Raw genomic sequence first — 26,553 nt, forward strand, 5'->3', positions numbered from 1 at the left:
GCAGCTAAGCCAAGCCATTTCGTTTTCCTAAGGCCCAGGGTGAGGGGCTGGCGGAGGGGGGGCATGTCAGCCTCCCGGAGCTGACCCTGCCCCCACTCCTCCTGCTCCTCTGGCTTCCTGTCACCTCCTGAGGTTTGGCTAGATTGCCAGTGTTGCCTAACCTCCCAGTGGCTTGTAACTTTGTAGACTGTGTTTAAAAAAATCTACAAAACTGGCTTCCCCTGGGGTCAATGTAGAAACCAGGCTTCAGACTGTTTCTTTAAAACCAGTGCCCCTTGGCTTATGTTTTTGTTTCCACGTTGAGGGGATTCCCTGGTGGCTCAGTTGGTAAAGAATCTGCCTGCGGTGTAGGAGACCTGGGTTTGATCCTTGGGTCAGGAAGACCCCTGCAGGAGGAAATGGCAGCCCACTCCAGTATTCTTGCCTGGAGAATCCCATCGATGGAGGAGCCTGGCGGGCTACAGTCCGTGGGATCGCTAAGAGTTGGCCACAACTGAGCGACTAACACTTTCACTTTTCCATGTTCAGCTTCTTAAAATGGCTTGAATTTTTTGCCTGTCTTTTACCTTAGAGTTCATTTCTTTTTTTCCCCTTTTGTCCTTTTTTCCCGGAGTTCATCTCGTTTTGAATTCTCCGGCCTACAGTGGCCTTTGGCGGTGATGCTAATGTGGGTCTGGGAGTTCACTCGTGGTTCTCCATGAACTGCCACGGTTTAGTGTTCTCCTTGAGGGGAGACGAGGTGTCATGGATACAGATTTAGGCGTAAGTTCAGGACTACTAATGCTCCTTCTCTAATGTTTCAAGTGTTTAGGCAGAACGTTGCAGTCTTGCCTGAGAGTGTTTCCACGGGCCTTCACCACTTTGTCCATGACTGGGGACCCAGCCCTGGGACTGAGTCTGGTTTTGTCAGCCCACTGTCTGTGGGGAGGAGCTAAAATCCATCCTGAGACCGAGCCCACGTCTTACACTGTGAGCTGCGTCCAGCCTTGGAGTAGAGTAGACCTTGCTGAGAGCTCCTCACTCTGCTCTAGAGTCACTTCAGGGCAGCGTCTGTGCGGGGCCCTTGGGAGGCCGGGAGACCTGGGTGGTCACTCTGTAATGCGTCTCTGCTGCCCCACCCACCAGACCTGCCGCGGGAGCCGCCCTCCGGAGATGACAGTGACGCCGCCACCTTCAAGCCGACTCTGCCCGACCTGTCCCCCGATGAGCCTTCAGAAGCGCTCGGCTTCCCGACGTTGGAGAAGGAAGAGGAGGGGCTGGGTGAAGCCGGGGGCCCTCCAAGCCCCCCTGGGTCCCCCACCAGGTCCCCCCTGGCGGCCAGCCCCGAGCCAGCCCCAGCCCAGTCAGCTGAGGAGGCCGCCTCCCCAGCGGCCGAGGACCCTGGCAGTGATGGGTCTCCGGGCAAGTCCCCGTCCAAAAAGAAGAAGAAATTCCGCACCCCTTCCTTCCTGAAGAAGAGCAAGAAGAGGAGCGACTCCTGAAGGCTCTCCACATGCCGGTGCCGCCAGACTGCCCGGCCGCGTCGCGTGCCCCGCCTCCCCGCGTGACGGAACGCAGAGGCCCGTCCCCGTGTAGCTAGCGCGTCCCTCCCCGTGTGACCAGCCCCCACGTAGACCGCTGCGAACCTTGTGTGCTTGCAGTGGCCCGGCCCGCGGCCTCAGGTTCTGGGGGAGACGCGGGCTCCGCGTCCACCTCCGAGCCAGCCCTGCCCTGCAGGGGTCAGCACTGGGGCCCCCCTTTAGCTCCTTGAGGACACTCTCCCCCGGGAGCTGAGTCAGGGTCCTAGCTGGATGGGGGCAGACCTGCCCGCTCTGGCCTTCCCCACTCCTGCTCTCCTCCTCTCGTGGAGTAACCCGCGCCCCATCTCTGCTAGGCTCTCCTTCACCCCCAGGTCTCAGGTGACTGAATCAGACCCGTAGCTTCCTGCTGATGTTGCCTGGTGAGTGATCTTTGTTCAGATACACAGCCTCGGTCCTGTGAAAGCACCCCAAGAGCCCAGGCCGCTGGGATGGCCTTGGAGGGGGTCAGGGCTGAGCCGGCGCCCCAGTAGCTTGTGGCGAAGCTGGTGCTGGTCCCCAGTCCCCTCGGCCAGAACCAGACCCGGGGCCACGCTTCCCCCTGGGGCCTCCTGACCGGTCGTAGGGATGCGTTCCCGGGGGCGGCCCTGTGGACCTCCCCAGCGGACCTGCAGCTCCCGTAGCACCGGCGGCGTGCATGGGCAGCGCTCTGCTGCTGTCTGTCCTGGGGAGGGCCTGGCACTGAGGCGGGCCTGCGCCTGCGCTCAGCTTGACCTGGGGCGCTCCTTCCCTTGGTTAGAGGGCAGCTCGGGGCAGGAGTTGGCCCCAGAGGTCTACTGACGTCCTGCAGGCACCACAGGCCCCTCCCGCCCTCCAGCACCGCATCCCTGGAGCAGAGCGTGGGGCTGCTTGGCTGGAACTTGGGGTGGCCGGGGTCTCCTTGGTAGTGGGCTGTCCCAGGAGCTAGGGCCAGCCTGTTGCAACAGGCCCCTGTTGGGGGGGGGACCCGAGCCCGGCTGCATGGCGCTGACCTCCACTTCGAGCTTCCCGCCAGCTTCCCTGACGTCTTGTCCCGGTGGTGGTGGAGCCCCCCAGCCTCGCCCTGCACTCTTAACCACAGGCTCCTCCTCCCTCCTCTCACCCCACATATGCAATGACTTTAATTTCATTTTTGTAGTTTATTTTAACTCTTTGTATCTCAACATGAAGTTTAGTTGCATATACAGACACAGGCTTGGGAGGACAGGTCCTATGGCCTTTCTTCATTGTAACATGTTTTACTCACAAATAAAATTCTTTATGCAGTTTCCTTGTCTAACCTTGGGAAGCATTCTTGCATCTTAATTCCTTTTGTTTGTTCCTTTAAAATAGGACTTCAGAAGTTTAACGTTCCAAACAAAGATTCCAAAGCGAGCACTTATCCCTTGACCCAGCAGAGTTTGTGGCTTTGGACCATGGGGCACGCTCTGAGAAGCACCGTGCTCCGGGTGCCTGCCTGTTCTTCCCCAGAGGGCGGCGCTGGGGCAGGGCCTGGGCGAGGGGTGGGCGTCAGGCGGCCCCCCACCACAGCGCAGAGGGAACCGGGAACCGGGCAGAGCCTGCAGCCTGTGGTCAGTGCGGCTGGAGCAGCTGTCACGGCAGCTGCTGCCCCTGGGGCCTGGGGATGTCCCGGGGGCGGGGGGCGGCTGGGCGCTGCAGGAAGGCACTTGGTTTGTGGCAGATGCTTTGTCTTGTCATTCTGAGGCCGGGCTGAGGCTCTGCGTCACTGAGAACAGAAGGCAAGGCAGAAAGTCTGGAAGGTTTTAGAGTCTGAGCCCGACGGGCAGGTCCATGCCGGAGTGTGTCGCACCCTGGAGCTGCAAGCCCCAGGCCCCGGAGGCGGGGTGAGGGGGCTGGAGGCGTCAGGCGGGCGGCGGGGAGCTATCCTGCCTCAGGCCCCTCCTTCCCGCGCAGCCCCCCGCCCTCACACCACCGCAGGTGGCGGCCCAGCTACTCGGCCTTGAGTGTCCGCGCCGGGGGGCTCAGGGTCCTCAGGACGGAGAACGGGAGCAGGAAGAGCGCGGCGCACACGGTGTAGCAGACGCGGGCGCCGGCCAGCCAGTAAGCTGTGGAGACAACGGGGGAGGCGACGGTGCCCCGGGCCCACCTGCACCCTCCCGCTCGGCCAGCAAGCCCCGCAGCGGCCGGGCCGGGCCTCCAGCACGCCCCGAGGGCCGTATCGCGGCCTCACCTGAGGCGGCCACCACGGGGCCCACGGCCCTGGCCAGCGCGCCCAGACTCCGCAGCGTGCCCATGACCGTGCCCTTCTGCCGGGGCGAGCCTGTGGTCAAGAGGGGACAGCCGTCAGGGGCCCGTAGACCGCCTCCCAGGGGCTGGTCTCGCGCCAGGGCAGGGCCTCTCACCGTAGCCGGCGACCACGGAGGACAGGCAGGGGACCACGACGGCTGCGGCTGGGGGGACACCGGGGAGAAGCCGGTCAGCCCGGAGGAGAGGCCGGCGCGGGTGGGGAGCCCCGGCCCGCAGGCCCCGCCCCGGCCCGCAGGCCCCGCCCCCGGCCCACAGGCCCCGCCCCCGCCCCGCCCACTCACCCCAGGAGTAGAGCAGCAGCCCCAGGCCCAGCAGGGGCAGTGTGTGTCCCCAGCCGACAAGGAGCGAGGCAGGGACGAGCAGCAGGATGGCCTGTGGGCGGCACAGCCGGTCTCAGAGCCCCCGCTGCCTCCGCAGAGCGCCAGCAGCGCCTCCCCCCAGCCCCGGGGAGCCCCGTACCCGCTTCACAGCCGCGATCTCCCTGCCAGGGCGGATCCGCCGGGAGTAGGCGCCCTGGATGGTGGCCATGGTGAGACCGATGAAGAAGAACATCTTCCCCTGTTCTACCCTGCGAGGGGCGAGCCGTCAGCACCCCTGTCCTGCAGCCAGGGTGACGGCCCCGGGGCGCCCGCCCCAGGACCCTGGGCTGGGCCCCAGGGACGCGTGTGCCGCGGTGGGGACCCGCCAGGTGCGGAGTGTCCCACCTGCTGAACCGGAAGCGCTGGTGCACCAGGAAGCTGAGCGTGAACTCCAGGCCCGAGAACAGGAAGAGGTAGAGGCAGTAGACCAGGCCCAGGCCTCGCAGGCTGCCAAGCCCTGGGGGGCGACGAGGAGGCGCTGTGGCCCTGACCGCACGCAGCCCCTACGGCGGCCTGAGGGACCTCCAGCCCCACCCCCCGGGGCCCGCTCCTTACTGACTCCAGTGGGCGGGTCCGGGCCGCGGGCCACGGCGGAGAAGCGGAGCAGGGCCAGGGGGCTGAGCAGGTCCGCGGCCGCCCGGAACCCCAGGGTGACGGAGGGCGCCTGCGCGGGACGGCGCTGAGGGTCTGCTAGCGGGCCTGGGGGTGGGCTTGACCAGAACCCGCTCGGCCCCTGCACCCTGCGGGGCCCCCAGCAAGGCCGGGGTGTCTGGGGACCATGCAGCCCGGCCTCCCCAGCACCTGGGGCTGTCTGGCTCCCACCTTACCCGCTTCTCCGGAGGCAGCGTCTCTGGCAAGAAGCACCAGATGAACAGCAGGTCCGAGACAGCGAAGAGCAGGGCCAGCCAGGGCACCGTCTCCGAGGGTAAGAAAGCGCCCAGTGTGGGGCCCAGGGTGAAGCCCAAAGAAAAAGCCACCCCGATGACTGCCTGGGGAAAAGAGGGTGCCTGAGCGAGCAGGGAGACCCAAGCCCCAGAGACCCCCAGCCCTAAGCCCCAGGGCGCACTCACCATGCCCTTGCTGCGGGCAGACGGTGAGCCCAGGTCAGCGACGATGGCGGTGCAGAGGCTAACGTTCCCCTTGCTGATGCCGCCTATCACCCTGGAGGCCAGGAAGGCCGCAAAGCTCTTCGAGGCAGCCCACACGGCGTACGAGGTGGCCACACCTGCCTGCCCCAGGGCAGGGGCCAAGGGCAGGCGCCGTCACTTGAGGCCAGGAGGGGCCCACAGTGGGGCTGGCAGGCTGGCGCAGTATCCCTGGGACCCTGCCCTGTTCTGGAGCAGCCAAAGGCCGCTCGTGTGCCCAGTGTCCCCGACAGGAGATGCTCCGCCGCACCCTGGCTCAGCTCCAGGAGCCCCGCTCCCCCCAGACACCTCTCCCGGGGAGCAGTGAGGGCCACGGGGGGGGGGCCACGGCGGGCCCACAGCTGCCTCCCAGAGGGCTGCCAGGGGACATGCGTACCAGGGACAGCAGCATCCCCGGGCGCCTCCCCAGGCAGTCAGACACGGCCCCCGTGAGCGGTGCCGAGAGGAACTGCAGAAGCGAGAACACGGAGCCGATCAGACCTGGAAGAGATGGAGCTCGCGGTCGCCACGCGGCCCGGGGGGCCCCAAGGGGAAGTGGCCACTCCACGGGGAGACGGGGTGGACCACGCCCCGGAGCGAAATGGTGAGAACCAGGGAGTGGGGAGGGGGAGGGCCCCCAGCCCAGCTCGGGACCATACCTCCGAACAGGACGCTGTTGTACCTCTTCTCTGCTGGCATCCCTATGGCTGCTGCAAACCAGTCCACCCCGCGTTGCCAGGAGCCGTAGAGGGGGTCCTGGAGGACAAGAAGGCGTGGCGGGCTGGGGCATCTCTGAGGGCTAGGAGCCAGGAGCAGCCATGGCAGGGTGCAAGGGCAGCGGCGCTGGCGGGGAGGGGCTCACGTGGGCACGGCCATGGCTCTCCAGCAGCCCAGGCAGTAGGGGCAGCAGCAGGGTGAAGGCCAGGAGGTCCAGCAGGAGGCCGAGGAAGACCACAGCGACCACGCGGGTTTCTGGTGCCGGCTGCTGGCGGATGGGCGGGCGCGGCGTGCAGCTCCCGCCGGCTCCGCAGCCCATGATGGGAGCGGCTCCGATCAGGCCCGGCTGAGCGTGTGGCGGGTCTGCACGAGGGCACGGTGCACGAAGGCACGTCCGGCTACCTGGCCCCGACGCCCACCCACCTCGGGAGGAGCCCTCCGCCCGCGAAGTGCCCCCAACCCACTCACCGCAAGACAGCCCCTGAAGGGTCTGCCTGCCCCGTTACCCGCTGTCGCTCTGTGCACCCTGCCCCCCCGACCCTGGGCCCAAGCAGGAAACTTAGACTGTGGGGGGAGTTACGCAAAGAAACGGACGGCTCGGGAGGCCGACCGAGCGGGGGCCGGGCGGGGCATCGTGGTCCCGGCACCTCCCGGTCCCCGCCCCACGGCCCCGGGCGGAGCGGTCGGGGAAACCCAGGCCCAGGCGGGAGCAAGGGGCAGCCTGGCGAGCCGGAGAACTACCCCCGCCCGCCCCGCCCCGCCCCGCACCTGCGGCGGCCGCGCGCAGCACAGACCAGGGGATGGACGGACGAGGACCGCCAGGAGGGGCGGGCACGCAGACCCCGCCCCGCCCACCCGGAAGCCGGCGTGTTCCCCTGCTCGGAAGTGAGCGTGGCTTAACCATCCGGAAGTGGGCGGATACTCGCAGCCCCTTTTCCGGCCACTGGGCCGGGCCGGGCCTGCCCGGCTCTGTCCGGGGCCGGCGTCCTGGCGGGAAGCAGTCCAAGCGGCTTGCTCCCAGATTCTGCGCCCGAAAGACGACCCGTCTGCTGAGGACCCCAGGGTTTTGGACGCCCGTCCGGAGGGCGGGGTCCATCCTGACCGGACCCTCTTCGTGTCGTTCGCCCCGGCCGGAGGCTTGCGCCCGAAATAGAGCTGCGAATACGTGGAGTCGGCGCGGGGGCGCGGGCTTGCCCGCACTCGGGCCGCGGCGGGGACGGTGGGGCGTGTAGGCGGGAATGTCCGGCGCCCTGCCTGCCCGAGGTCCCCGGGGAGGGGCAGCTGCCCGCATGGCGCCTGCGGGCCTGGCGTGGGCTCCGCCGGCCGCCGGAGCGCCTGCCTGCACCTCCCGCTTCCCCTCCGTCTCTTGAAATAGGGGCGTCTGTGGTCGAGCCGACCAGGACAGGCCACTCCCTCCTATCCGCTCGACACTAATGCGCTCCTCTGTAGACACGAACTTCAAATAAACCTCACGGCAGCCCCTTTGCCCGGCGTGCAGCTGTTCCCTTGAGTACCAGTCCACTCCCTGAGGAGCACGCGCGGCTCGGGCGTGACAGCGGCGGTGAGATGGCTGGGGGAGCGGCCGAACGTTCAGCTCAGAGCAGCCCTGTCTGCGCCTGGGCAGGCGGTCACAGCTGCTGTCACCACCACCTTCTTCCCTGACCCCCTATAGGCCCCCTTTGCCCGGAGGAGGCAGGGCTGAGACGGGCATTCCGCCTGGTACTAACCTTTCCCAGGACAAGGCCTGCAACGGGGTGCAGAAGCCTGGGCCGGGCCGAAGTGGGGACACAGGACCGGAGCTGGGGCTGTTCCCCCTCCCACTAAAACTCGGCAGCAATACCTGGGCGCCCAGTCGGGTGAAGCAGCAACGACTGCCTGACAAGTTTACGTGAGACGGAGCCTTGAGGCTGTACAGCATGCCGGGCCACCAGCAAGGAGAAGCCAGCCCGATCTGTGGCCCCGACACCCACCAGGGTCAGAGGTCTGTGGAGTCGCCCACCTGGCGGACACCTACAGGAACGATCCTGGGGGACCAGGGAGAGGACGCAGGCTTATCCGCTGAGGCCATCACTGGTCCCCTTTGCCTGCTCCCAGGGGGTGCTCTGGCCCCAAAACCGCCTACAACTCCCCAAATCACTCATGACTCCCACCAGCCTCCGCAGGGGAGGTCTGCATTGGTCACACTCTTTCTCATCTTCCACACGCCCAGTCTGGCCAGTCCTCAAATCTCATGCTCACTTTTGTGGCTCGTGACCTCAGGGGCGGGCTCCCTGAGGTGAGCTCTAGGGCCTCCACCACATGCCCCGTGCCACCTGGGGAGCCAGGACCCTGGGGGCCTGGGGCGGGCAGGGAGGCAGCATTCTGTGCAAGGCTGTAGCCTCAGGGCCACAAGGGTGGGCAGGCAGCTCCTGTGTCCTTAAGAGCCTCCTGGGTCCACGCAGCCCAACCCCTTCTGCCTTCCCCGGCAGTTGGCAACCCAAGGCTGGGATCAGGGTGACACCAATCACGGCTGCTGGGTGCCAGGGAAACAGGTGACGTCTTTCTTTTTTGACTTCTGAACTGTGTACAGACTTGTTTCATTGAGAACTGAAAATCATGTAACATTATAAATACCCCTGCAAATTGCACGTGGAGGCACGTGTGCCTGACTGACCAGAGATGCTGGCCAGGACCCCGCTGGCCCCAAGGTTTGTGATGAACTCAGGACTGTCTGGAAGCCACACACAGGCGTCACATACAGTTTGTCGGCATGTCGCTCCCATGGAGGCCTGGTCCTAGTTCCAAAAGTGCAATTTGTCAGGAGAGGCTTTTTTACAAGAACGAAGTACAGGAGAAGACTCTGGCGTTACAGACAGCAGCCCCTCAGCATTCAGTATACAGGATCTCCTTGTCTTTTTATAATTTATTTTTTGAACTTCTTCCTCTTCAGAGCCTTCCATTCACCTTCCTGTGTGGCGAGGCTGTTAAAAAGTTGCTTCACTTTTCGTTTTCTTTCTGCATCCCTAAAAAAAAAAAAACCCGACCTCTTGATTACTTTTTGGGGAACATCTTGCCCTTTTTCACATCTGAACCAGCAAGTGAGATCTCTGTGGGGCCGGTGCCTCCGTCCAGGACACGTGGGGGACAAGTGAGCGGGACAAAGCCCCCAGGCTGCCCTCCGCCCCGGCCTGGCCACAGGGCGCTGGCGTCGGGGTTGCAGAGGGCCCGGCCTCACCCCAGCAGAGCGCCCACCCTGGCCTGGCCCTGCTCTCGCCCTGGCCCTGCTTTCGCCTGCCCCGCTCACCGCTCCATGATCTCCGAGAGCCGCATGCGGGCCAGGAACTGGTTGTCCTTGCGGATCTCCCTGACGGCTCCTTTGAACTCCCGCTTGTGCTTGTGGATCAGCCTCCGCCGCTCTTGTTCCTCCTTGGTGCTGCCCTGCTTCCTGCCGAACTCCAGGCTGAGGGTGCAGAGCCCGATGCAGGAGGCCGTCACGGCGCCCCGGACCCCCCGGACCTCCCCGGGCTGGGGTGCTGGGCCCTCGGTACTCACACTTTGACAAGCCGGGGGGTGAACAGTTTCAGCGGCACTGGCTTGCTCTTCTCACAGACCAGCGGCCGACAGTGCCTCGGCTGGCTTTCCATCTCCGTCAGAATGCTCCGACTCAGCTCCTGAGACACCAAGAAGCTCACACAGGTGGCCCACCCGCCAGCGGGCGCTCCACCCTCCTGCTGCCCCTTCCCCCAGGGCCCCTTGGGGCTGCGGGCCCAGAGTGTCCTCAGCACGTGGCCCGGCAGGACCCCAGGCCCACTGAGACCCATGGAGCAACAGGACTGAACCTTGTCCCCCGAGGAGCCTTGACAGAGCAGGGCGGCCCACGAGGAGTGCACGACGGGGACCAAGCCCTCACACCCGATGGCGAGTGCAGAACCCCGCTGGCTGGGGGCTCTGGCTGTCGGGGGCATGTGGTGAGGGGTGGGCCCCTGGAGCCTCCGAGTTGGAAACGCCAGCCTGCCCGCCCACCTCCGGATCCAGCCTCACCTGGAGCGCGGCCGGGCAGCAGCGGGCAGACAGGTACTCTGTCAGGAGGGCTCGGAGGGGCTGTGTGATGTCGTGGAAGGAGGGCAGGAGGCCGTAGGCGACCACGCAGCGCCTCACCAGAGCCAAACACACGGCCAGGCAGGACAGCCTGCAGGGCGAGAGCGGCCCCAGTCACCCAGAGCCCGGGGGCTCCCCTAAGGTGGAGGCCTCCCCCACACGGGCCACGGGCTCAGGTCAGAAATGTGCCCTGAGCAACGGCCACAGCGGCCGCGGGGGACGGCAGGAGCTAGAGACGACATGCTGTGTCCGCGAGCAGGAAGGCTTCGGGAAACAGTGACAACCGAGAAGGGTGGCTCCCCCTCGGTTTTTGTTTAAACAGGAGAAAATCCTATTGAACAACCCATATACATGGGAGAGACCCAGGAAAACTGACCGTGCTGAAGCCCTCATCTCAAATAAAGCTCACTTTGCTGAACTCATTCCTTAGATCTAATAGCTTTCTGCGGAACCTTGAGGATCTCCTACAGATAAACCCAGTGAGCAGCGGTAACATGGGGCATCTTCACGGTGCTGGGTGCTGCTGGCTCCGGGCCTGGCCTCTCTGAAGTCCGGGCTGCTGCCACAGCCCGCAGCCCCGGGCCTGCACGTACCTGGTGTGGTTGGCCTCGGTCTTACTCTGGGCTTTCAGACTGCCGGCCCACTGGAGGGGGAGGCTTCTCCTCTGCCACGTGGCCATGTCCTCCTCGTCAGAAACCAAGAGCAACTCCGAGTTCTTCCCATGTGCTCTGAAAGGGTGCACCAGAGTGTAACCTGGGTTCCGGCAGGACAGGGAGAGACGGCCTGAGATCGTGGGCTGCAGGCAGGCTCTGCAGGGTGAAGCCTTCGGAAGTTCATTGGACAAGCATGCGCTGCGTTTACCACGAGACGAGGGACAGTTCTGGCCGGGGCACCTGGGCCAAGTCCAGGCGCAGCAGTCCCTGCCCTCGTGGGCATGCTGGACGGAGCATGGGAAAGAAGCAACAGACCCAGGAAAAGCAGAGGAGGGTGAGGGGCCCCTCAGGAGATCTGGCTGGGCAGGGGCATGATGTGAGTCTGCCCACATGAAAACAAGTGCAAAGAAAAGACAAACCTTAACCATTATTCCATCTCCACCCCCAATACTACTTCCACTCAGGATCAACCCAGAACACTGTGGTCTCACGCTCTGGCGCCGAGTCTGCCACCTGGGGGTTCTTCGCCCGCACTCTACTCACTCGTGCCACCTGGAGAGCGGCTACGTGCGCAACACACCCAGTGTGATCCTGACTTCACAGGGAAGGTGTGTGCCCAACGAGGGGAAAGGCTGCTCTGGACAACAGTGCTTTTGTCTTCCAACTTTCCCACACTCTGAGCTTTCTACTTCTTTGACTATGAATTACTTCCAAAGTCTTTAAATTTCTGAAGCACAATATACTTGAAAAGGCTGCCTGGAAGCAACTGACCTTGGCTCTGCTTGTTTGGAGTTGCCATGTGAAGAATCCCAGCGAGAAAGTTGATGAGCTCAGGAATGAACCTCTGGGACAGAGACACGTAGTCCAGGAACACGCAGCACACGAAGAGTCCCTTGACCACGTCCTGCAGCGACTGCACAGGGCACTGGCGAAGAGCGCAGGGCTGGTCAGGAATGTTCCGGAACACCACACTGGCAGGCACCCAGCTTCCCCGGGACCATGGTCCCCGCAGTGGAGCAGAAGTGGGCGAGGGGCCCCTGAGACGGAGCTCTGTGACCACGAGGGCCAGCGCTCGTGGGGAACCAGTTATAAGCCCCACAGTACGTGGGCACGGACCACGTGCCCATCGAGGAGAAGGAACAAGTTGGACTTGTAAAGCCGATGGGGCCTGACGGGGGGCCGCACCACTGTCTTCTGGGGTCATGCCCTGTTGCCCTGGCTGGAGGGGCTAGGGCAACGGCCCCGAGCAGTTGCTGGCCCGTCGTGTTCACATGCCCTTGCAGGTGAGTTGTGCTCAGTCATGGCCCTCGCTCAGTCCAAGGGGGGCTGGCTCTGATGGGGACGGTGTGACGTACCTTGGTGAGGAGCTGGCTCAAGCACAGCAGCGCAGGCGTGATGACCGGGTGCCAGAAGTCAGAGGTCGGGAACAACATCCCAGCAATTTTCAAATAAATGAGCTGGAGAGGAAGGCCACCACCCAGATCAGAGGAGGGACGCACAGGACTGCCGTGCACCTCTGCGCTGATCACGGAAGCAGACCCCCACCCAGAGGACAGTGACCCATGCTGCCAGGACACTAGGCCGCAGACAGGCTGGAAGCAGAGGCTGACACCTCAGGTCCCGAACGGCATCCTGTCACCTTGCCACCAGCCAACTGGCAGAAAGGCCAAGAGCTGGTCACACAGCCGCGACCCTCACCCCGGAGTTGCCTTTAAACCCCTCCCCGGAAGCCCATCGGGAGTCCGGGTCTTGTGAGCACGAGTGGCCTGTCCCCGTCCGGCGCCTACAGTAACGGCTGTGCTGTCCTTCCCCACGACCCACACCCGCTCACTGGCTCTGAGGCGCGTAGGACAAGCGTGGACCCCAGTTTGATTCGGTGACATCAGCAGCTCCTGAACCGTCATGCCAGCCTATGTGTCCCAGAGCACTGCAGCCACCGTGCCTGCCCACAGCAGGAGGCCGGCCCGTGAGCCCAGACGGGGACCGGGGCTGAAGCCAGGTGGCCAGCTGCCGCCGGCCTACCCCAAGAAAGATTGCTGCAGGGAGGCCGGCGGGATGCACTCAGACACGGCTCCACAGGGATGGGCCTCGGCTCGCAGGAGGACTGAAGCCACGGACCCCGGCTCAGGCCCCTGCTTGAGGAGCCTGTTAACCACCAACATGAAGCCTGGATGCGCAGGTTCCTACCAGTTGTCATTAGCTCATTTTCAACACAGAGCAAAGAACAAGACAACTGAGCAGGATCCTTCCAGTGAGCGGATAGGATGACAGCCCCAGAGCGTGTTCAGTTCAGTCGCTCATTCATGTCCGACTCTTTGCGACCCCATGAATCACAGCACGCCAGGCCTCCCTGTCCATCACCAACTCCCGGAGTTTACTCAAACTCATGTCCATCAAGTCGGTGATGCCATCCAGCCATCTCATCCTCTGTCGTCCCCTTTTCCTCCTGCCCCCAATAGCTCCCAGCAGGAAAAGGAGTGCATCAAGCCTGTATACTGTTACCCTGCCTATTTAACTTCTATGCAGAGTGCATCATGAGAAACACTGGGCTGGAGGAAGGACAAGCTGGAATCAAGATTGCCGGGAGAAATATCAATAACCTCAGATATGCAGATGACACCACCCTTATGGCAGAGAGTGAAGAGGAACTAAAAAGCCTCTTGATGAAAGTGAAAAAGGAGACTGAAAAACCTGGCTTAAAGCTCAACATTCAGAAAACTAAGATCATGACATCTGGTTCCATCACTTCATGGCAAATAGATGGGGAAACAGTGTCAGACTTTATTTTTCTGGGCTCCAAAATCACTGCAGATGGTGATTGCAGCCATGAAATTAAAAGATGCTTACTCCTGGGAAGGAAAGTTATGACCAACCTAGACAGTATGTTAAAAAGCAGAGACATTACTTTGCCAACAAAGGTCCATCTAGTCAAAGCTATTGTTTTTCCAGTGGTCATGTATGGATGTGAGAGTTGGACTGTGAAGAAATTCCTGAGCGCCAAAGAATTGATGCTTTTGAACTGTGGTGTTGGAGAAGACTCTTGAGAGTCCCTTGGACTGCAAGGAGATCCAAGCAGTCCTTCCTAAAGGAGATCAGTCCTGGGTGTTCATTGGAGAGACTGATGAAACTTAGTTTCCCTCAATGAAATGAAGCCATGCCGTGTGGCACCCAAGACGGACAGGTCATGGTGGAGAGGTCTGACAGAATGTGGTCCACTGGAGAAAGTAATGGCAAACCACTTCAGTATTCTTGCCTTGAGAGCCCCATGAACAGTATGAAAAGGCAAAATGATAGGATACTGAAAGAGGAACTCCCCAGGTCAGTAGGTGCCCAATATGCTACTGGAGATCAGTGGAGAAATAACTCCAGAAAGAATGAAGAGACGGAGCCAAAGGAAAAACAACACCCAGTTGTAGATGTGACTGGTGATAGAAGCAAGATCTGATGCTAAAGAGCAATATTGCATAGAAACCTGGAATGTTAGGTCCATGAATCAAGGCAAATTGGAAGTGGTCAAACAGGAGATGGCAAAAGTGAACGTTGGCAACACATTCTAGGAATGTCATGACATTCTAGGAATGGCAAGACATTCTAGGAATCAGGAGCTAAAATGGACTGGAATGGGTGAGTTTAACTCAGGTGACCATTATATTTACTACTGTGGGCAAGAATCCCTTAAACGACAGAATGATCTCTGTTTGTTTCCAAGGCAAACCATTCAATATCATGGCCAACCAGTAATGCTGAAGAAGCTGAACAGTTCTATGAAGACCTACAAGACCTTTCAGAACTAACACCCAAAAAAGATGTCCTTTTCATTATAGGGGACTGGAATACAAAAGTAGGAAGTCAAGAAACACCTGGAGTAACAGGCAAATCTGGCCTTGGAGTACAGAATGAAGCAGGGCAAAGGCTAATAGAGTTTTGCCAAGAGAACGCACTGGTCACAGCAAACACCCTCTTCCAACAACACAAGAGAAGACTCTACACGTGGACATCACCAGATGGTCAACACCGAAATCAGACTGATTTTATTCTTTGCAGCCAAAGATGAAGAAGCTCTATACAGTCAGCAAAAACAAGACCGGGAGCTGACTGTAGCTCAGATCATGAACTCCTTATTGCCAAATTCAGACTTAAATTGAAGAAAGTAGGGAAAACCACAAGACCATTCAGGTATGACCTAAATCAAATCCCTTATGATTATACAGTGGAAGTGAGAAATAGATTTAAGGGACTAGATCTGATAGACAGAGTGCCTGATGAGCTATGGATGGAGGTTCATGACACTGTACAGGAGACAGGGATCAAAACCATCCCCATGGAAAAGAAATGCAAAAAAGCAAAATGGTTGTCTGAGGAGGCCTTACAAATAGCTGTGAAAAGAAGAGAAGCGAAAAGCAAAGGAGAAAGGGAAAGATATTCCCATTTGAATGCAGAGTTCCAAAGAAGAGCAAGGAGAGATGAGAAAGCCTTTCTCAGCGATCAATGCAAAGATATAGAGGAAAACAACGGAATGGGAAAGACTAGAGATCTCTTCAAGAAAATTAAGAGATACCAAGGGAATATTTCATGCAAAGATGGGTTCGATAAAGGACAGAAATGGTATGGACCTAACAGAAGCAAAAGATATTAAGAAGAGGTGGCAAGAATACACAGAAGAACTGTACAAAAAAGATCTTCATGACCCAGATAATCACGACGGTGTGATCACTCACTTGAGCCAGACATCCTGGAATGTGAAGTGAAGTGGGCCCTAGAAAGCATCACTATGAACAAAGCTAGTGGATGTGATGGAATTCCAGTTGAGCTATTTCAAATCCTGAAAGATGATGCTGTGAAAGTGCTGCACTCAATATGCCAGCAAATGTGGAAAACTCAGCAGTGGCCACAGGACTGGAAAAGGTCAGTTTTCATTCCAATTCCAAAGAAAGGCAGTGCCAAAGAGTGTTCAAACTACTGCATAATTGCACTCATCTCACATGCTAGCAAAGTAATGCTCAAAATTCTCCAAGTCAGGCTTCAGCGACACGTGAACTGTGAACTTCCAGATGTTTAAGCTGGATTTAGAAAAGGCAGAGGAATCAGAGATCAAATTGCCTCCTCCCGGGCGCAGGAGGACTGAGAGGAGCTTCTCCATGTTCAAGGTCAGGAGGGACGGCTATGAGGAGATACCCGGAACGTGTGAAACATCAGAAACCTCAGAGCGGTGGAAGGTCGCCGGCAGGAGCAACCTGCCCACAGGTTCATCCTCAGGAAAACACGCCCCCTCGGTTTGCCATGAAGACTGAACTCGGCGCTGTTCACAGAGAAAGCAAAGCAGGAACTCTGTCACTGAGCACATGGCAGCTCGCTGTTAACGGTCAGCACTCCTTCTGGGCCTGGCCCCATGTGACCTCCAGGCCCTGGAGGCCCTGGGCAGACACCCTCTTGAAGCCCCCACCCTTCCATGCCAGGATGCCGCGCGGGTTGGCCGATATCCGCAAGCCCCTGCTCACCACGTCCAGGCCCGGGAAGGCTGCCCGGCCTGTGGTCTCAACGGTCCCTTCCATCTCGTGCATGGCGTCTCGAAGGACAAATTTCACGGCGTCACTTGCAGACTCAGGAAACATCTGGCAAAGGTTATACAATGGCCTGTTAATCAGAAACACAGGTCAGGATGTCTGCAGGGAACAAAGACGAGCAAACCCCACGTTCACCATTCTCCTGTGATGTCCGCTAACAACCCAGTCAGAGCCAGAAGCTCTGACTCTTACACCTGTCAGGCCGTCCTGGTGATCCAGAAACTTTTCCAATAGCGTTTGTGATAATTGGGACTCATTTTCGCCTTTTCCTAGACCCCTGGTTGTAACTTTCCGGCAGTGGTGGCAGAGCGAGCCCTGTCTGTACGAGTCACAGCCTGGGGAGCAGGTCCCGTGTGTCCTGAACCCACGGCTTCCTTCCCAGCTCTCCTGGGAGCAGAGGCTGGCAGGGGGAGGGTGTGCAGCCCAATCTGGCCTGGGGTGTCTACTCTCACCACTCCCCGCCCCCCCGACTCAGCACCCTGCCCGCTGCATCCTCCTCCAGCCAACACGGCCCCGGAGCCAGTGGCTCTGCCCGCAGGGGCCCTTTCGCACAGGGTGCAGACCCAGCCCGGAGCCCCCACGGGGGCAGGAGCAGTGAACGAAACATATGAGCCATCAAATACTCTGAACAAACCTGAAGGGCGCAACTGTCACAGGTCCATTTGTTCACCATTTAAAACGCCCCCTCTCCAGAGCGGTGGGGGAGCATACAGAGAGGACCGAGGGGCAGGGCTCGCCGTGGGCGCAGGGCCAAGGCGGCCTCCACGACACCAGAGCCACTTCACTAAGTGACTCCACTGAATGGCATAGAGTTTGTTCGACTCGGCCCCCGGTCCCAGATAACCCCCAGCTTCCACTCACACAACCAGCTTGTCGATGACGCAGAGCTCTGGGGGGTCGCTTGCAGCCAGGTCTCCGATGTATTCCAGAAGGAAGCCGAACAGTTTCTGTAGGAACAGGGTGGATTAGTGCTCGGGGTGAGCCCGGAGCCCCACCCAGGACGCCCGCCCCTGCACCCTTGAACGGCCGGGAGTGTTGAGGGCTGCAGGGATGGGGTGGGGGATGCGAGGCAGGCCACGGGGCAAGGAGTGCAGGGTCCCGCGTGGCTCCCTCGGCTGGGAGGCGACACCATTGTCCTGAATGGAGAATGCAATCGGCCCTGCTGCGGTCAGCGCGCGTGGCGTTACTGGGAGAGGATAGGAGCACACCCAGCACCCACTCCCCGCACCCTTATGCAAGGTGGACTCGTGGTGCGCAGTGCTGGGGGCTCCCCCCACACCCCCGGGCCCGCCCGGACCTGGAGTCGACACCCATCTGGGCCCAGCTCGCCGCTCCGCCCCCACGAGCATGGCGAGTGCTTGGCGGCTGCTGGCGCCGTGGTCCCCAGGCCTCTGCCCGCTCCCAGCCCCAGGGCAGTGGCCAGCGTACTTCCAGCTTTGCTTTGTTTCCCACTGCGAGGCTTGGGTGGTTGCATTTCTGAATTCTCTCCACAACCAAAAGCTGGTCTTCCGTCGACTTTCCCAACAGTAAAGACTTCAGTTCCTCGCAGGATTCGGGAACTATCAAAGTAACAAACAAAAAGTACAAAACATGCTCCACACTTAACTTGTAAAATGAGAACTACTCACATTTCTGGTAACACAAACGCAAACACTGAACACAACCTAAGTAACAGGACTTCGTTTGCTTCCCCCATGGAGACAGTTCCGCCCGCGTCATAGGAACCCTCGTCTTGTGTGATCATCACAGCGAGTTCTAACAGATCCACCCGGCGGACAGATGCCCCCGGCGGCCCCCAGCACTGCTGCAGGCACAGGACAACGGCCAAGAGGCCGCCCGGAGCCCTGGGGTCAGGCCCAGGAAACGCTGCAGAGAAGGATGACCGGGTCTGTCTGCCAGCCAGGCCGGCACAGACGGGCAGGGTGTGCGCGTGGCCGGCTTGGCCCCAGCCTGCTGCTAACGCGGCCCGGCCGGGCCGCCTCACCAGGTACCCCGCTGTTCGGGACCTCAGGCGGCAGGGCTCTGCTGACCTGCGAAGGTGTAGGGCAGCTCGGCCCTGGCCGCCGCCCGGACGTCCCTTGTCAGCCGCTCTCCGGGGCTCGGACGCTGACCCCCCTGGGGCCGCTCGCTTGTGACCTCGCTCTCGGCATCAGACTCCAGGCCGTCCGGGCTGTCGGGGCCGCGCGCGTCCTCGCTCCCGGCATCAGACTCCAGGTCCGAGTGGCCGTCTGGGCTGTCGCTGTCCTCCGGGCCCCCCTCGCTCCAGCCTTCACCCTCCTCTTCTTCCTCTCCAGTCTCCCCGCCAGTGGCGTCCCCACTCGGCTCCTCCTCGACATTCATCTTCCCATCCTGGGAGCAGAATGCAGACACCAGGTGCGTCAGTCCTCGGGGACGGTGGCCAGCATGGCTGTGACCGTGCCCGAGGGCCAGGGACCCAGGCTGCCGGGCCTCCCCCACCCTTTGGAGGCTACTGCGTGTCCCAGGGCTCGAGGCCTGGGGTCTGCGTTCTGCAGCTCCCTGCCGCCAAGACTCTGGGCAAAGAAGCTAGCTGTTTCTAGAAAGACAGTTCCCGTCTGTGGTAAAGCTATTAGGTCAGAAACCAGAAAATCTGCCGATTTAAATGAAAACCAGGAAAGAAGGCAAACGCCTCACTTTGTAAGAAAGCAAGCGCCGGCCATCTGTGTCCAGCATGAAGCCATCGTTCAGGTCGTCAGCCGACAGGTGCTTCGGTCTCTTGCTGTGCGCTTCCTCCTCTCTCCCGAGCATCCTCCGGAGCCTCTCGGCCTGAGCAGAGGAGGAGGGTCGTCCACTGAGCGAGCACTGGGCAGGGACGCAGGCTGCCCGGCGCCCCCGACCTCGCAGCTGCGTTAGGCCTGCCCTCTGCTTCCTGTCTTCAGCCAGACAGGCAGGCCCTCAGCACGTGTCGTATGGAAGACTTATTTAGCAAAAACAAAAACAAGTATCGCAGCAGAAATATGTTCTGGTCACAAGGAAGGAAAATCCGTTACTCTGAGGTTTCTCTGGCCAGTGGTGCCAGCCAACTGGAGTGAACTTCACTCCCCGCCAGACCTCAGAAGAGGAACAGGACACCCCACACTGAGGTCTGAAACAAGTGGCCCGGCTACTTTTTCCACCTGAAAACAGGCAGCGGACACTGGAGGCGGCCCCCAGGCGGGAGCACTGAGAAGGCCAGACTGCGAGAGCATGCCTCTGTTCGCTTTTGTTGGTAACACAGGGAAAACTTAAAACCTTTTAGAGAAAAACGGGAGACAGGAGTGCACTCTATCGCCAGCAGCTGTTTTGAGGTAAATGAATTAGGAAAAAATGTCATTCTTGTTATAATGGGTATTATCTGCTTTTTTTTATTTTTTGCATATAGTCAAAAATACAGTAAAATATTTTAGGGCTTCCCTCATAGTTAAGTTGGTAAAGAACCTGCCTGCAGTGCAGGAGACCCGGGTTCCATCCGAGTCAGAAGGTCCCCTGGAGGAGGGCATGGCAGCCCACTCCAGTATTCTTGCGGGAGAATCCCACGGACAGAGGAGCCTGGCAGGGTGCAGTCCATGGGGTCGGACTTATGGACTAAAGCATCACCATCATCACCATAGTAAACAAACAGAAACTTTTCCAGAGGCTCTAACGATCCCACCGACTGGGTTTCCCAGGGCACCGCCACGCCCCACCAGTACCTCCAGGCGTCTGAGGCGCGCCTGCTCCTCCCTGGCCAGCTCCTCCTCCGTTTTCATCCTGTTCGAGGGCTGTGCTTTCATTTCAAAGCCGAGCTCACGAACCATCATGTCATATGCATCAGGCTAGGGCAGACAGAATCATTTTTTTCTTTTTAATAGAAAAGACTTACATAACTAGCTCCCTACACGTGTTGGTCGTGGCTGGACGCTGTTACGGAAGAGGCCAAACCGTGTCCTAAGTCTTTTCTGCTTACGTGACAGACTGGCTCTTGTCAGGCTTGGCAGACACTTCTGGGCCATATACAAAAATTCTTCTCCAAACACATCTGCTTTAAGAAAACTAAACCTTGCCCATTTAGGCATTAAGCCCCCAAACAGGGCCTTGGGAAAACGACAATGAGGTCGACATACAGGTGTGCAGATGGCCACAGGAAGGCTGGTAAAATACTAGTTATTTCTCAGAAACCAGCAACTCAGAAGACTGCGGCTTTTTCAACACCTTAGACTAAAATTCAGATACCACCTGAAGGTCTTCCCCTGCTCCAAGTCTTCCTAATACTAAGAAAACACCATTTTCTTTAGTGTCACTTTTCTGGTGTAAATATTGAAATAACTTTCACCCTACTTCCACCCCTTGGAACAGACATCAGCTACCTCAATGTCAAAGTTTAACAAAATGCTCAGGTCCTAGAAGGCAGACGTCCGGCTCCCCCCAGTCTGCAGACAAAGTGCACGGCTCGAGGCCAGGCCGAGCGTGACGTGTCCGCCCCACCTCGGGCTTCTCCTTTCCGCCTCCGCTCTCGGATTTGGGCGTCTTGCGGGCCAGGAGAGCCTGGATTTCTTTCCAGTCTTGGTCTAGCTTCTCTGTGAGTTCAAGGGCATCTTCCCGTTGAGCCTGTCTCTCCCTCTGGGGAAAAAGCACAGATGGAACGCACCCCATTACTGTCGGTGTCCAGGCCCCGCCGGACAACCGCTCAGCCAACACCCACCGTGCCGACTCAGAGAGACCACGAGAAGCAAGCCTCTCAGGAGCCCACCTGGCAGAACCAAGTCCCCGCTGAGGCTGTTCCTCCGGGTGCTCTGAGCAGTTGGCAAAGCAGTGAGGCTATGTGACTCCTGATACGCGCCAAAACACTAAAACCAAAACACAACCCCCCCCAAATCAAACCCCTGACCACAAGGAACCGTCAGGGTACTGCCTGATGGCGTTACCACGCATCCTGTGCTCCTAGTCAAAGTGAACGCTTTCATTACATTCACAGAAAGTCAACACAACCTAAAACCGCCCAGCGAAGAAAGGCTGGGGGCGTCCCAGTGGCGAGTCCCGGGGTGGAACTGCTCTGGCACGATGGCAGCCGCTCACCTTTTCCTGCTTGGACCTGGCAATGAGCTCCTCAATCAGCTCCCTGCGGGACTTGGGCGGCTCCTCGCCCCCGCCGGGCTGTTGGGCGGCCTTCCCCGGGAGTGGCCCACCTCCGCCTCCAAAGTGCGTCGCAGTCAGCTCGGCTGCAGACAGAGCAGGGAAACCCGTGAAGCCCAGGCCCACCCAGAAGCGGGTTTTGCAGCTGCTCTGCCAGTGTTTCTCCGAGCTCGGTCCTGAGAACCCATTCCATGTTCAAGAGGAAATTCTCACTGGGTGGTCACCAAGATCACAGGTATGGCGGCGCTTAAACCAGATGAGCCCCTCTGAGAAAGCCCAGAGGCACAAGAATGGGTCAATGAACGACTGATTCCTCTGCTTCCCAGAATGTTCTGCACGTTAGAAACCACCCTCACTTAGTGTTCTACCAACTCAAGACTGTTCACAATGGTTTCTGAAAATAAAAATTTACAAAATATTCACTAACAAGGTGCTATGACATGAAAGATCCGAGAAAGGATTCTCAAAGGAAAAAAAAAAAATCTGTCGGTGCACTTAGTACAGGATTTAGTTAGAAAACTCAAGTTGACTTTTAAGATGAAATTCTAAGCAAGGAGAACACGTATTATGTAGTTGAACAAAATAGAATGTTTCCTAAGGTTTATTTTTAAAGGTACAGTAAATATATTTTTAGAAGTTAACAGGCTTTTCTTTTACAAGTTACTTAGATTTTGATGAGCTCATTATAAAAACCAGAGGAGGACAGGAAACCTCAAACGAACAGCTGAGTCCCCAGGACCAACACCTGGAGTTGGAATCTCACTTTCCCCATCTACCTGACGCCACAGCTCCCTCTAGCAACACGGCGGGGGCCGCTCACCATGTGACCAAAGGTCAGGCCATCAAACGTACGGGCACCTTCACCCACAGTGCAGGTGAGTGGGCGTTAGCAGGGGAGTGTGCAGAAAGAGCTCTGAACAACAGAAAGTGCAAAACCAAAGGCTCTGGAGATGAACTCTGCTCTCCTCTCACCCACAGAGCCGCAGCAGCCGTGCCCACCTCCTGGGCTGTGGATGAGCCACCAGCTGCCCTCATTCCCAGGCCTCCTGCCCCCACATCAAACCAAAAGGCAGTCATGGGTTTAACATGTTGGCTTTCCACACACCACAAAGCAGCAGCTTTTCTGACGCTGCTGAACAGAGGATATTTTAATCTACAAGGATGCAAACTAATGACAAGACCCCGACTTTATAAAAGGGCCCAAGATGATCAGAGCTGAGTTGACTCCTATCTCAGACCAGTTGCATGTCAGTGTTAATTCAGTTCAATGTATATCTCCTTCATTATTCCCTATAAATAAGCTCAATGTTCCTTTCCCCACAAAACTGCCACAATTGGTTCTGGAGTAAACGAAGCCTACGAGGACCAGATGAGCACTGTCCCTGAACAGAGCTGGTCACAACCAGTGACCCAGAGGCAGCCAAGCAGAGTGGGTTTGCAGAGAGGGGCTGTCAGGGACCAGCAAGGTGGGTTTTACCTACAACTGATGCTTGGGGAGGACAGTCTCCCCGATTCTCTGAGCTCGTGGGTAAAATGAGCTGGCGTCAAGTTTGAATGAGAGAGAGGATAGAGAAGCGCCTTCTCCGCTTACAGAAGTCTGTGTACCTTCCGTACACATGCGCCTTTTCAGAGTCTGCGGCTGCGTGTCCTCGGCTGTCCTCGGCCGGGGCAGGGGTGGCGGGAGGAAGGTCAGCGGCGCCCGGGGGCCCAGGCCTCACCTGACAGCACTCCCTGGTCCTCCGCGTCGCTGTCACTGTCGACAATGTCGTTATGCTTCTCGATATCCGCCAAAGACTGGCCGTAATGAGTTAATTCTTCATCTTCATTTAGGTTGTAGATGCTTTTTTTTTCATGTTGTCGCTAACAGGATAGAAAAAAAGTCCATCTCCTAAAATTTCCACATCCATTTAAAGTTAAAAAAAAGTTACTTTTTCCATTTTTGTGCAACGTGTCAATGTAGCTTTAAGATGATTCTGATATAAACAGAACTTACAGAAGGTAAATAAATCAACTGGCCAGTCTAAGGCGCTTGGAAATTGCACTAGGACCTTGCTACCACCCTCGGACCCACTCCAGGAGGCATCACTGCTGTGTGCTCTGGCTGAGGTATCTCTCCGCCCAGCTGGTGTGTGCAGAAGGCTGCTTCCCCTTGGGCCTAGCCAGGAGAGCCACACCATTCATGCTTCCCCACTGTCACCCACAGAGGCATAACTGAACGAGGGGAACTGGCCTCTTCCTCCTGACTTCTGGGCAAGGAGACAGCAGGGCACCCTCCCCCGTCTCCCCTACCTGCTGCTCCAGAGCAAACCTCTTCATCATCTTCTCCTCCGGGCTGATACTGCTGTTGTACTCTCCAAAGCGCTTATCTCGGAACACGCTGGACTTATCCCTTTCCTTGTACTCCTTCAACAGAGTCTGGGTGCGCTGAAAAGCAGATCACAGAACTGTCTCTCACTGGTCCTGGCAACTCTGAGCGCTGATGGCTTGGCAATCTGAGTCAGCCACTTCCACAAGCGGACACACAGGGTTCTGATCAACTGGAAGATGCAATTTTTCATGCCTCAGGCCACTGAAACTAACAGTCCAAGAAAGGCCAATCTATTGGCTGCAAAAACTGATCTCAATTACTGAGAGGAAACTGCCAGACAAAGGAGTCAAAGAGAAGATCAGGAACCCAGGGGATTCTCTAGGGAGTGCTGGTACCTTGTGCCTAACACCAAAGGTTACAGCAAAACAAAAGCAACCAGAAAAGAGCAGAACAATCGAGTGCTCAGAAGTCACTCTGCCAGGTGAAGCAGCCAGACAAGCTGAGGTTGTAGCTGAGACAAAGAGAAGCCGGGGAACCAGGAGCTGAGAAGCTGTTTGTGTCAACAACGACACCACCATCAACTGTAGAGACTGTGGCAGCACTGCCTGTCCTGGGCTGGTTATGTTCATGTATGTGCCAGTATCCATATATATGGTCAGTCTTTGTTATTTGTGGATTTCATATTTGTGTATGTCTACTGCTAAAATTTGTGTGTGTGTGCTAAGTTGCTTCAGTCACATGTGACTCTTTGAGAGCCCATGAAGTGTAGCCTGCTAGGCTCCTCTGTCCATGGGATTCTCCAGACAAGAATACTGGAGTGGGTTGCCATTTCCTCCTCCATGGGAAGGGAAGATCCTGGACCAAACCCACGTCTGCTGCACTGCAAACAGATTCGTTACCGCTGAGCTCCCAAACAAAAACTCGCAGTGCTTTCTGGGTCATTTGTGGACACCCACGTGTTGCCCAGGAGGTGGAGACAAGAGTGAGGACCTGGAATCCCACCGCGGCACCGCCTCCCAGTGCACTCTGGGAGGTGCCTGCGGCCTCATCTGAAAAGGAGACAGTGGCAGTTCCTACCTCAGCCTCCTAAGGAGAAAAGAGGAGACTAGGCGTAAGTGGGGAAGACACATCTGTCTGTTCTGGAGCTCATGCTGTCCCCCACCCTGCCCCAGCCTGCCCTGAGGTGTGTGATGGGGGCATGTTGGAGTCAGCTGTAAGACAGTCTTGCCTACTACAGCTGCCAGTTCCTTCAGGTAAGGTTGATGTTTGATTCCATTCAAAGATCAGTCGGATCAGTCAGATCAGTCGGATCGCATACCGTGGGTCAGCACAGTTTATGAGCCCATGAAGACAGGGTCAGGGGTTACTGCACCTTTACCCCTTCACCTGCCAGAACAGAGCTGAGACAAGAGTGCTTAGTGGCACGTGAAGGTTTCCCAGGTGTTCAAACGCAGTGCACACCCTGGCCCCTACCAGACGCGTGACTGTACAAAATGTACTTGTCCTTTCTCTGCCTGAATTTTTTCACTAACCTACTAATGTCTCCTCCTCAGGATGACAATAAATAGTTAAAACCACCCAATGAGCATGTCTCAGAAACTACACAGAGAATGGCAGCAGAATGGAATCTGAAAGTACAGAATAGTCTGGGAACGTAAGCACAAGAAAAGGGATGGCTGTGAGGTTTTCCCAAAACGTTAGCATTTCAGTTACCTTGCAAAGGACAAAGTCATGTGCTTCAAAAGTCAAGTCGCTCAGTCGTGCTACTCTTTGCGACCCCATGGACTGTAGCCCACCAGGCTCCTCGGTCCATGGGATTGTCCAGGCAAAAGTACAGGAGTGGGTTGCCATTTCCTACTCCAGACGATCTTCCCGACGCAGGGAATGCACCCGGGTCTCCCGCATTGCAAGCAGATTATTTTACAGTCTGAGCCCACCTGGGAAGTCCTATGTGCTTCCTTCACCAAACATATACTGAGCAGCCTGTGTAATCCGCTATCCACGGCAGGAAAAGATCCAGGGTTCCTAAACCAGCAGAGCTCAGTCTCAAGGAAGGCGGTTAAGGGGTCCCCACGGTGACCACGCCGGCACAGAAGTGATGAACTATGCCAGAGGGGGCTGGACCTGGGCGCTGGGGCTCCAAGGAGCGACAGCGGTTCTGCAGGGTGATGTCGTCCCATCTCACGCAGAAGCAGAGGCACGAGGATGCGCACAGTCCAGCCGACACATGACACACTCACGCACATGGCGTCTCACGGCGCCAGGCGCAGTCCTGAGGACTCTCAGGGCACGCGCCCCACCCCTCCAGCCGCCCCCCCCAGGAGGCAGGTACCGTTGGCACATCCTGCGTACAGAAGGGGAACCAGCACCTTCGCCCGGGCGCTGCCGCAGTGGGCGGGGAGCGCAGGGCCGCGCGGCCGGTCCGGGCCGGCAGGCAGACAGGGACCCCTCGGAGGACCTCCCCCCCCCGCCCCGCGGAGGGCCCGGCTCCCCGCTGACCTTCTGGAGGGCCCGCGCGCGCGACACCCCGGGCAGACCCACGTCGTGGCGCGTCTTCCTGCCCAGAACCTGGAACTTCTGCCGGTTTACTTTCACCTCGAATGGGTTGGGGTTCGGCCTCGCCCGGCCGCCCCACGGGCCCGCCGGGGCCGCAGAGGCCCTCCCGCGCGCGGCGGACCTGGCTTTCCCCATGGCGACACACGCCGCACCTCAGGGTGCGGACTAGCAGGCGGCGGCGGCGGCGGCGGCGGCGGCGGCGGCGGCAGTTCCGGTTCCCTCAGTAGACACGTGCGGCCTAGCAGCCGGAGACAGCCGCCAG

At 58.6% G+C, this 26,553-nt stretch overlaps 3 protein-coding genes across 9 annotated transcripts in view; 1 reads left to right on the forward strand and 2 right to left on the reverse strand.

The window, feature by feature from the left end:
* Positions 1 to 2,835, forward strand: part of ADD1 (adducin 1) — an 88,800-nt gene extending 85,965 nt beyond the window's left edge. For 5 of the 6 annotated variants that reach the window (XM_065914538.1, XM_065914537.1, XM_065914540.1 and 2 more), the window contains one exon: positions 1,126 to 2,835. In XM_065914538.1, the coding sequence (XP_065770610.1) occupies positions 1,126 to 1,481 (356 nt within the window). In that variant the 3' untranslated portion in view covers positions 1,482 to 2,835. The remainder of the gene's footprint in view (positions 1 to 1,125) is intronic. The other variant, XM_065914542.1, reaches the window with a different exon arrangement.
* On the reverse strand, positions 2,827 to 6,894 carry MFSD10 (major facilitator superfamily domain containing 10). 2 transcript variants are annotated; one of them, XM_065914571.1, is made up of 13 exons: positions 6,793 to 6,894; positions 6,170 to 6,387; positions 5,967 to 6,063; positions 5,705 to 5,808; positions 5,254 to 5,412; positions 5,011 to 5,172; positions 4,739 to 4,847; positions 4,529 to 4,640; positions 4,284 to 4,392; positions 4,106 to 4,196; positions 3,920 to 3,967; positions 3,748 to 3,837; positions 2,827 to 3,622 (listed from the first exon to the last, which is right to left on the reverse strand). In XM_065914571.1, exons 2-13 carry the CDS (start codon positions 6,341 to 6,343, stop codon positions 3,507 to 3,509), a joined length of 1,371 nt encoding a protein of 456 aa, XP_065770643.1. In that variant the 5' UTR covers positions 6,344 to 6,387; positions 6,793 to 6,894; the 3' UTR covers positions 2,827 to 3,506. The 2 variants fall into 2 exon arrangements, with proteins under 2 accessions (XP_065770643.1, XP_065770644.1); XM_065914572.1 differs by lacking the exon at positions 6,793 to 6,894 and adding an exon at positions 6,493 to 6,782.
* Positions 6,895 to 7,531: 637 nt separating this feature from the next.
* NOP14 (NOP14 nucleolar protein) lies at positions 7,532 to 26,548 on the reverse strand. The gene is made up of 18 exons (XM_065914536.1): positions 26,235 to 26,548; positions 23,717 to 23,851; positions 23,146 to 23,287; positions 21,371 to 21,513; positions 20,780 to 20,914; positions 20,008 to 20,130; positions 18,971 to 19,102; positions 18,349 to 18,667; positions 17,747 to 17,877; positions 17,180 to 17,265; positions 16,253 to 16,388; positions 12,110 to 12,211; positions 11,526 to 11,679; positions 10,695 to 10,854; positions 10,045 to 10,192; positions 9,556 to 9,674; positions 9,308 to 9,463; positions 7,532 to 9,026 (listed from the first exon to the last, which is right to left on the reverse strand). Exons 1-18 carry the CDS (start codon positions 26,424 to 26,426, stop codon positions 8,927 to 8,929), a joined length of 2,613 nt encoding a protein of 870 aa, XP_065770608.1. The 5' UTR covers positions 26,427 to 26,548; the 3' UTR covers positions 7,532 to 8,926.
* Between the last annotated feature and the right edge of the window lie 5 nt (positions 26,549 to 26,553).

This window comes from Muntiacus reevesi, chromosome 22 (genome assembly GCF_963930625.1).
Source record: "Muntiacus reevesi chromosome 22, mMunRee1.1, whole genome shotgun sequence".
Taxonomy (NCBI): domain Eukaryota; kingdom Metazoa; phylum Chordata; class Mammalia; order Artiodactyla; family Cervidae; genus Muntiacus; species Muntiacus reevesi.

Bases quoted from the DNA above. Each gene is read 5' to 3' on its own strand.
- MFSD10 (XM_065914571.1), bottom strand. From the start codon at position 6,343: ATGGGCTGCGGAGCCGGCGGGAGCTGCACGCCGCGCCCGCCCATCCGC. The intron at 6,064-6,169 runs GTGAGCCCCTCC...CTTGTCCTCCAG, and splicing joins AGAGCCATGGCCGTGCCCAC to GACCCCCTCTACGGCTCCTG. The intron at 4,197-4,283 runs GTACGGGGCTCC...TGCCGCCCACAG, and splicing joins AGATCGCGGCTGTGAAGCGG to GCCATCCTGCTGCTCGTCCC.
- NOP14 (XM_065914536.1), bottom strand. From the start codon at position 26,426: ATGGGGAAAGCCAGGTCCGCCGCGCGCGGGAGGGCCTCTGCGGCCCCG. The intron at 16,389-17,179 runs GTGAGTGGAAGC...TCTGATTAACAG, and splicing joins GTCATCGACAAGCTGGTTGT to GCCATTGTATAACCTTTGCC. The intron at 9,027-9,307 runs GTGAGCGGGGCA...TTTTTTTTTTAG, and splicing joins CTCTCGGAGATCATGGAGCG to GGATGCAGAAAGAAAACGAA.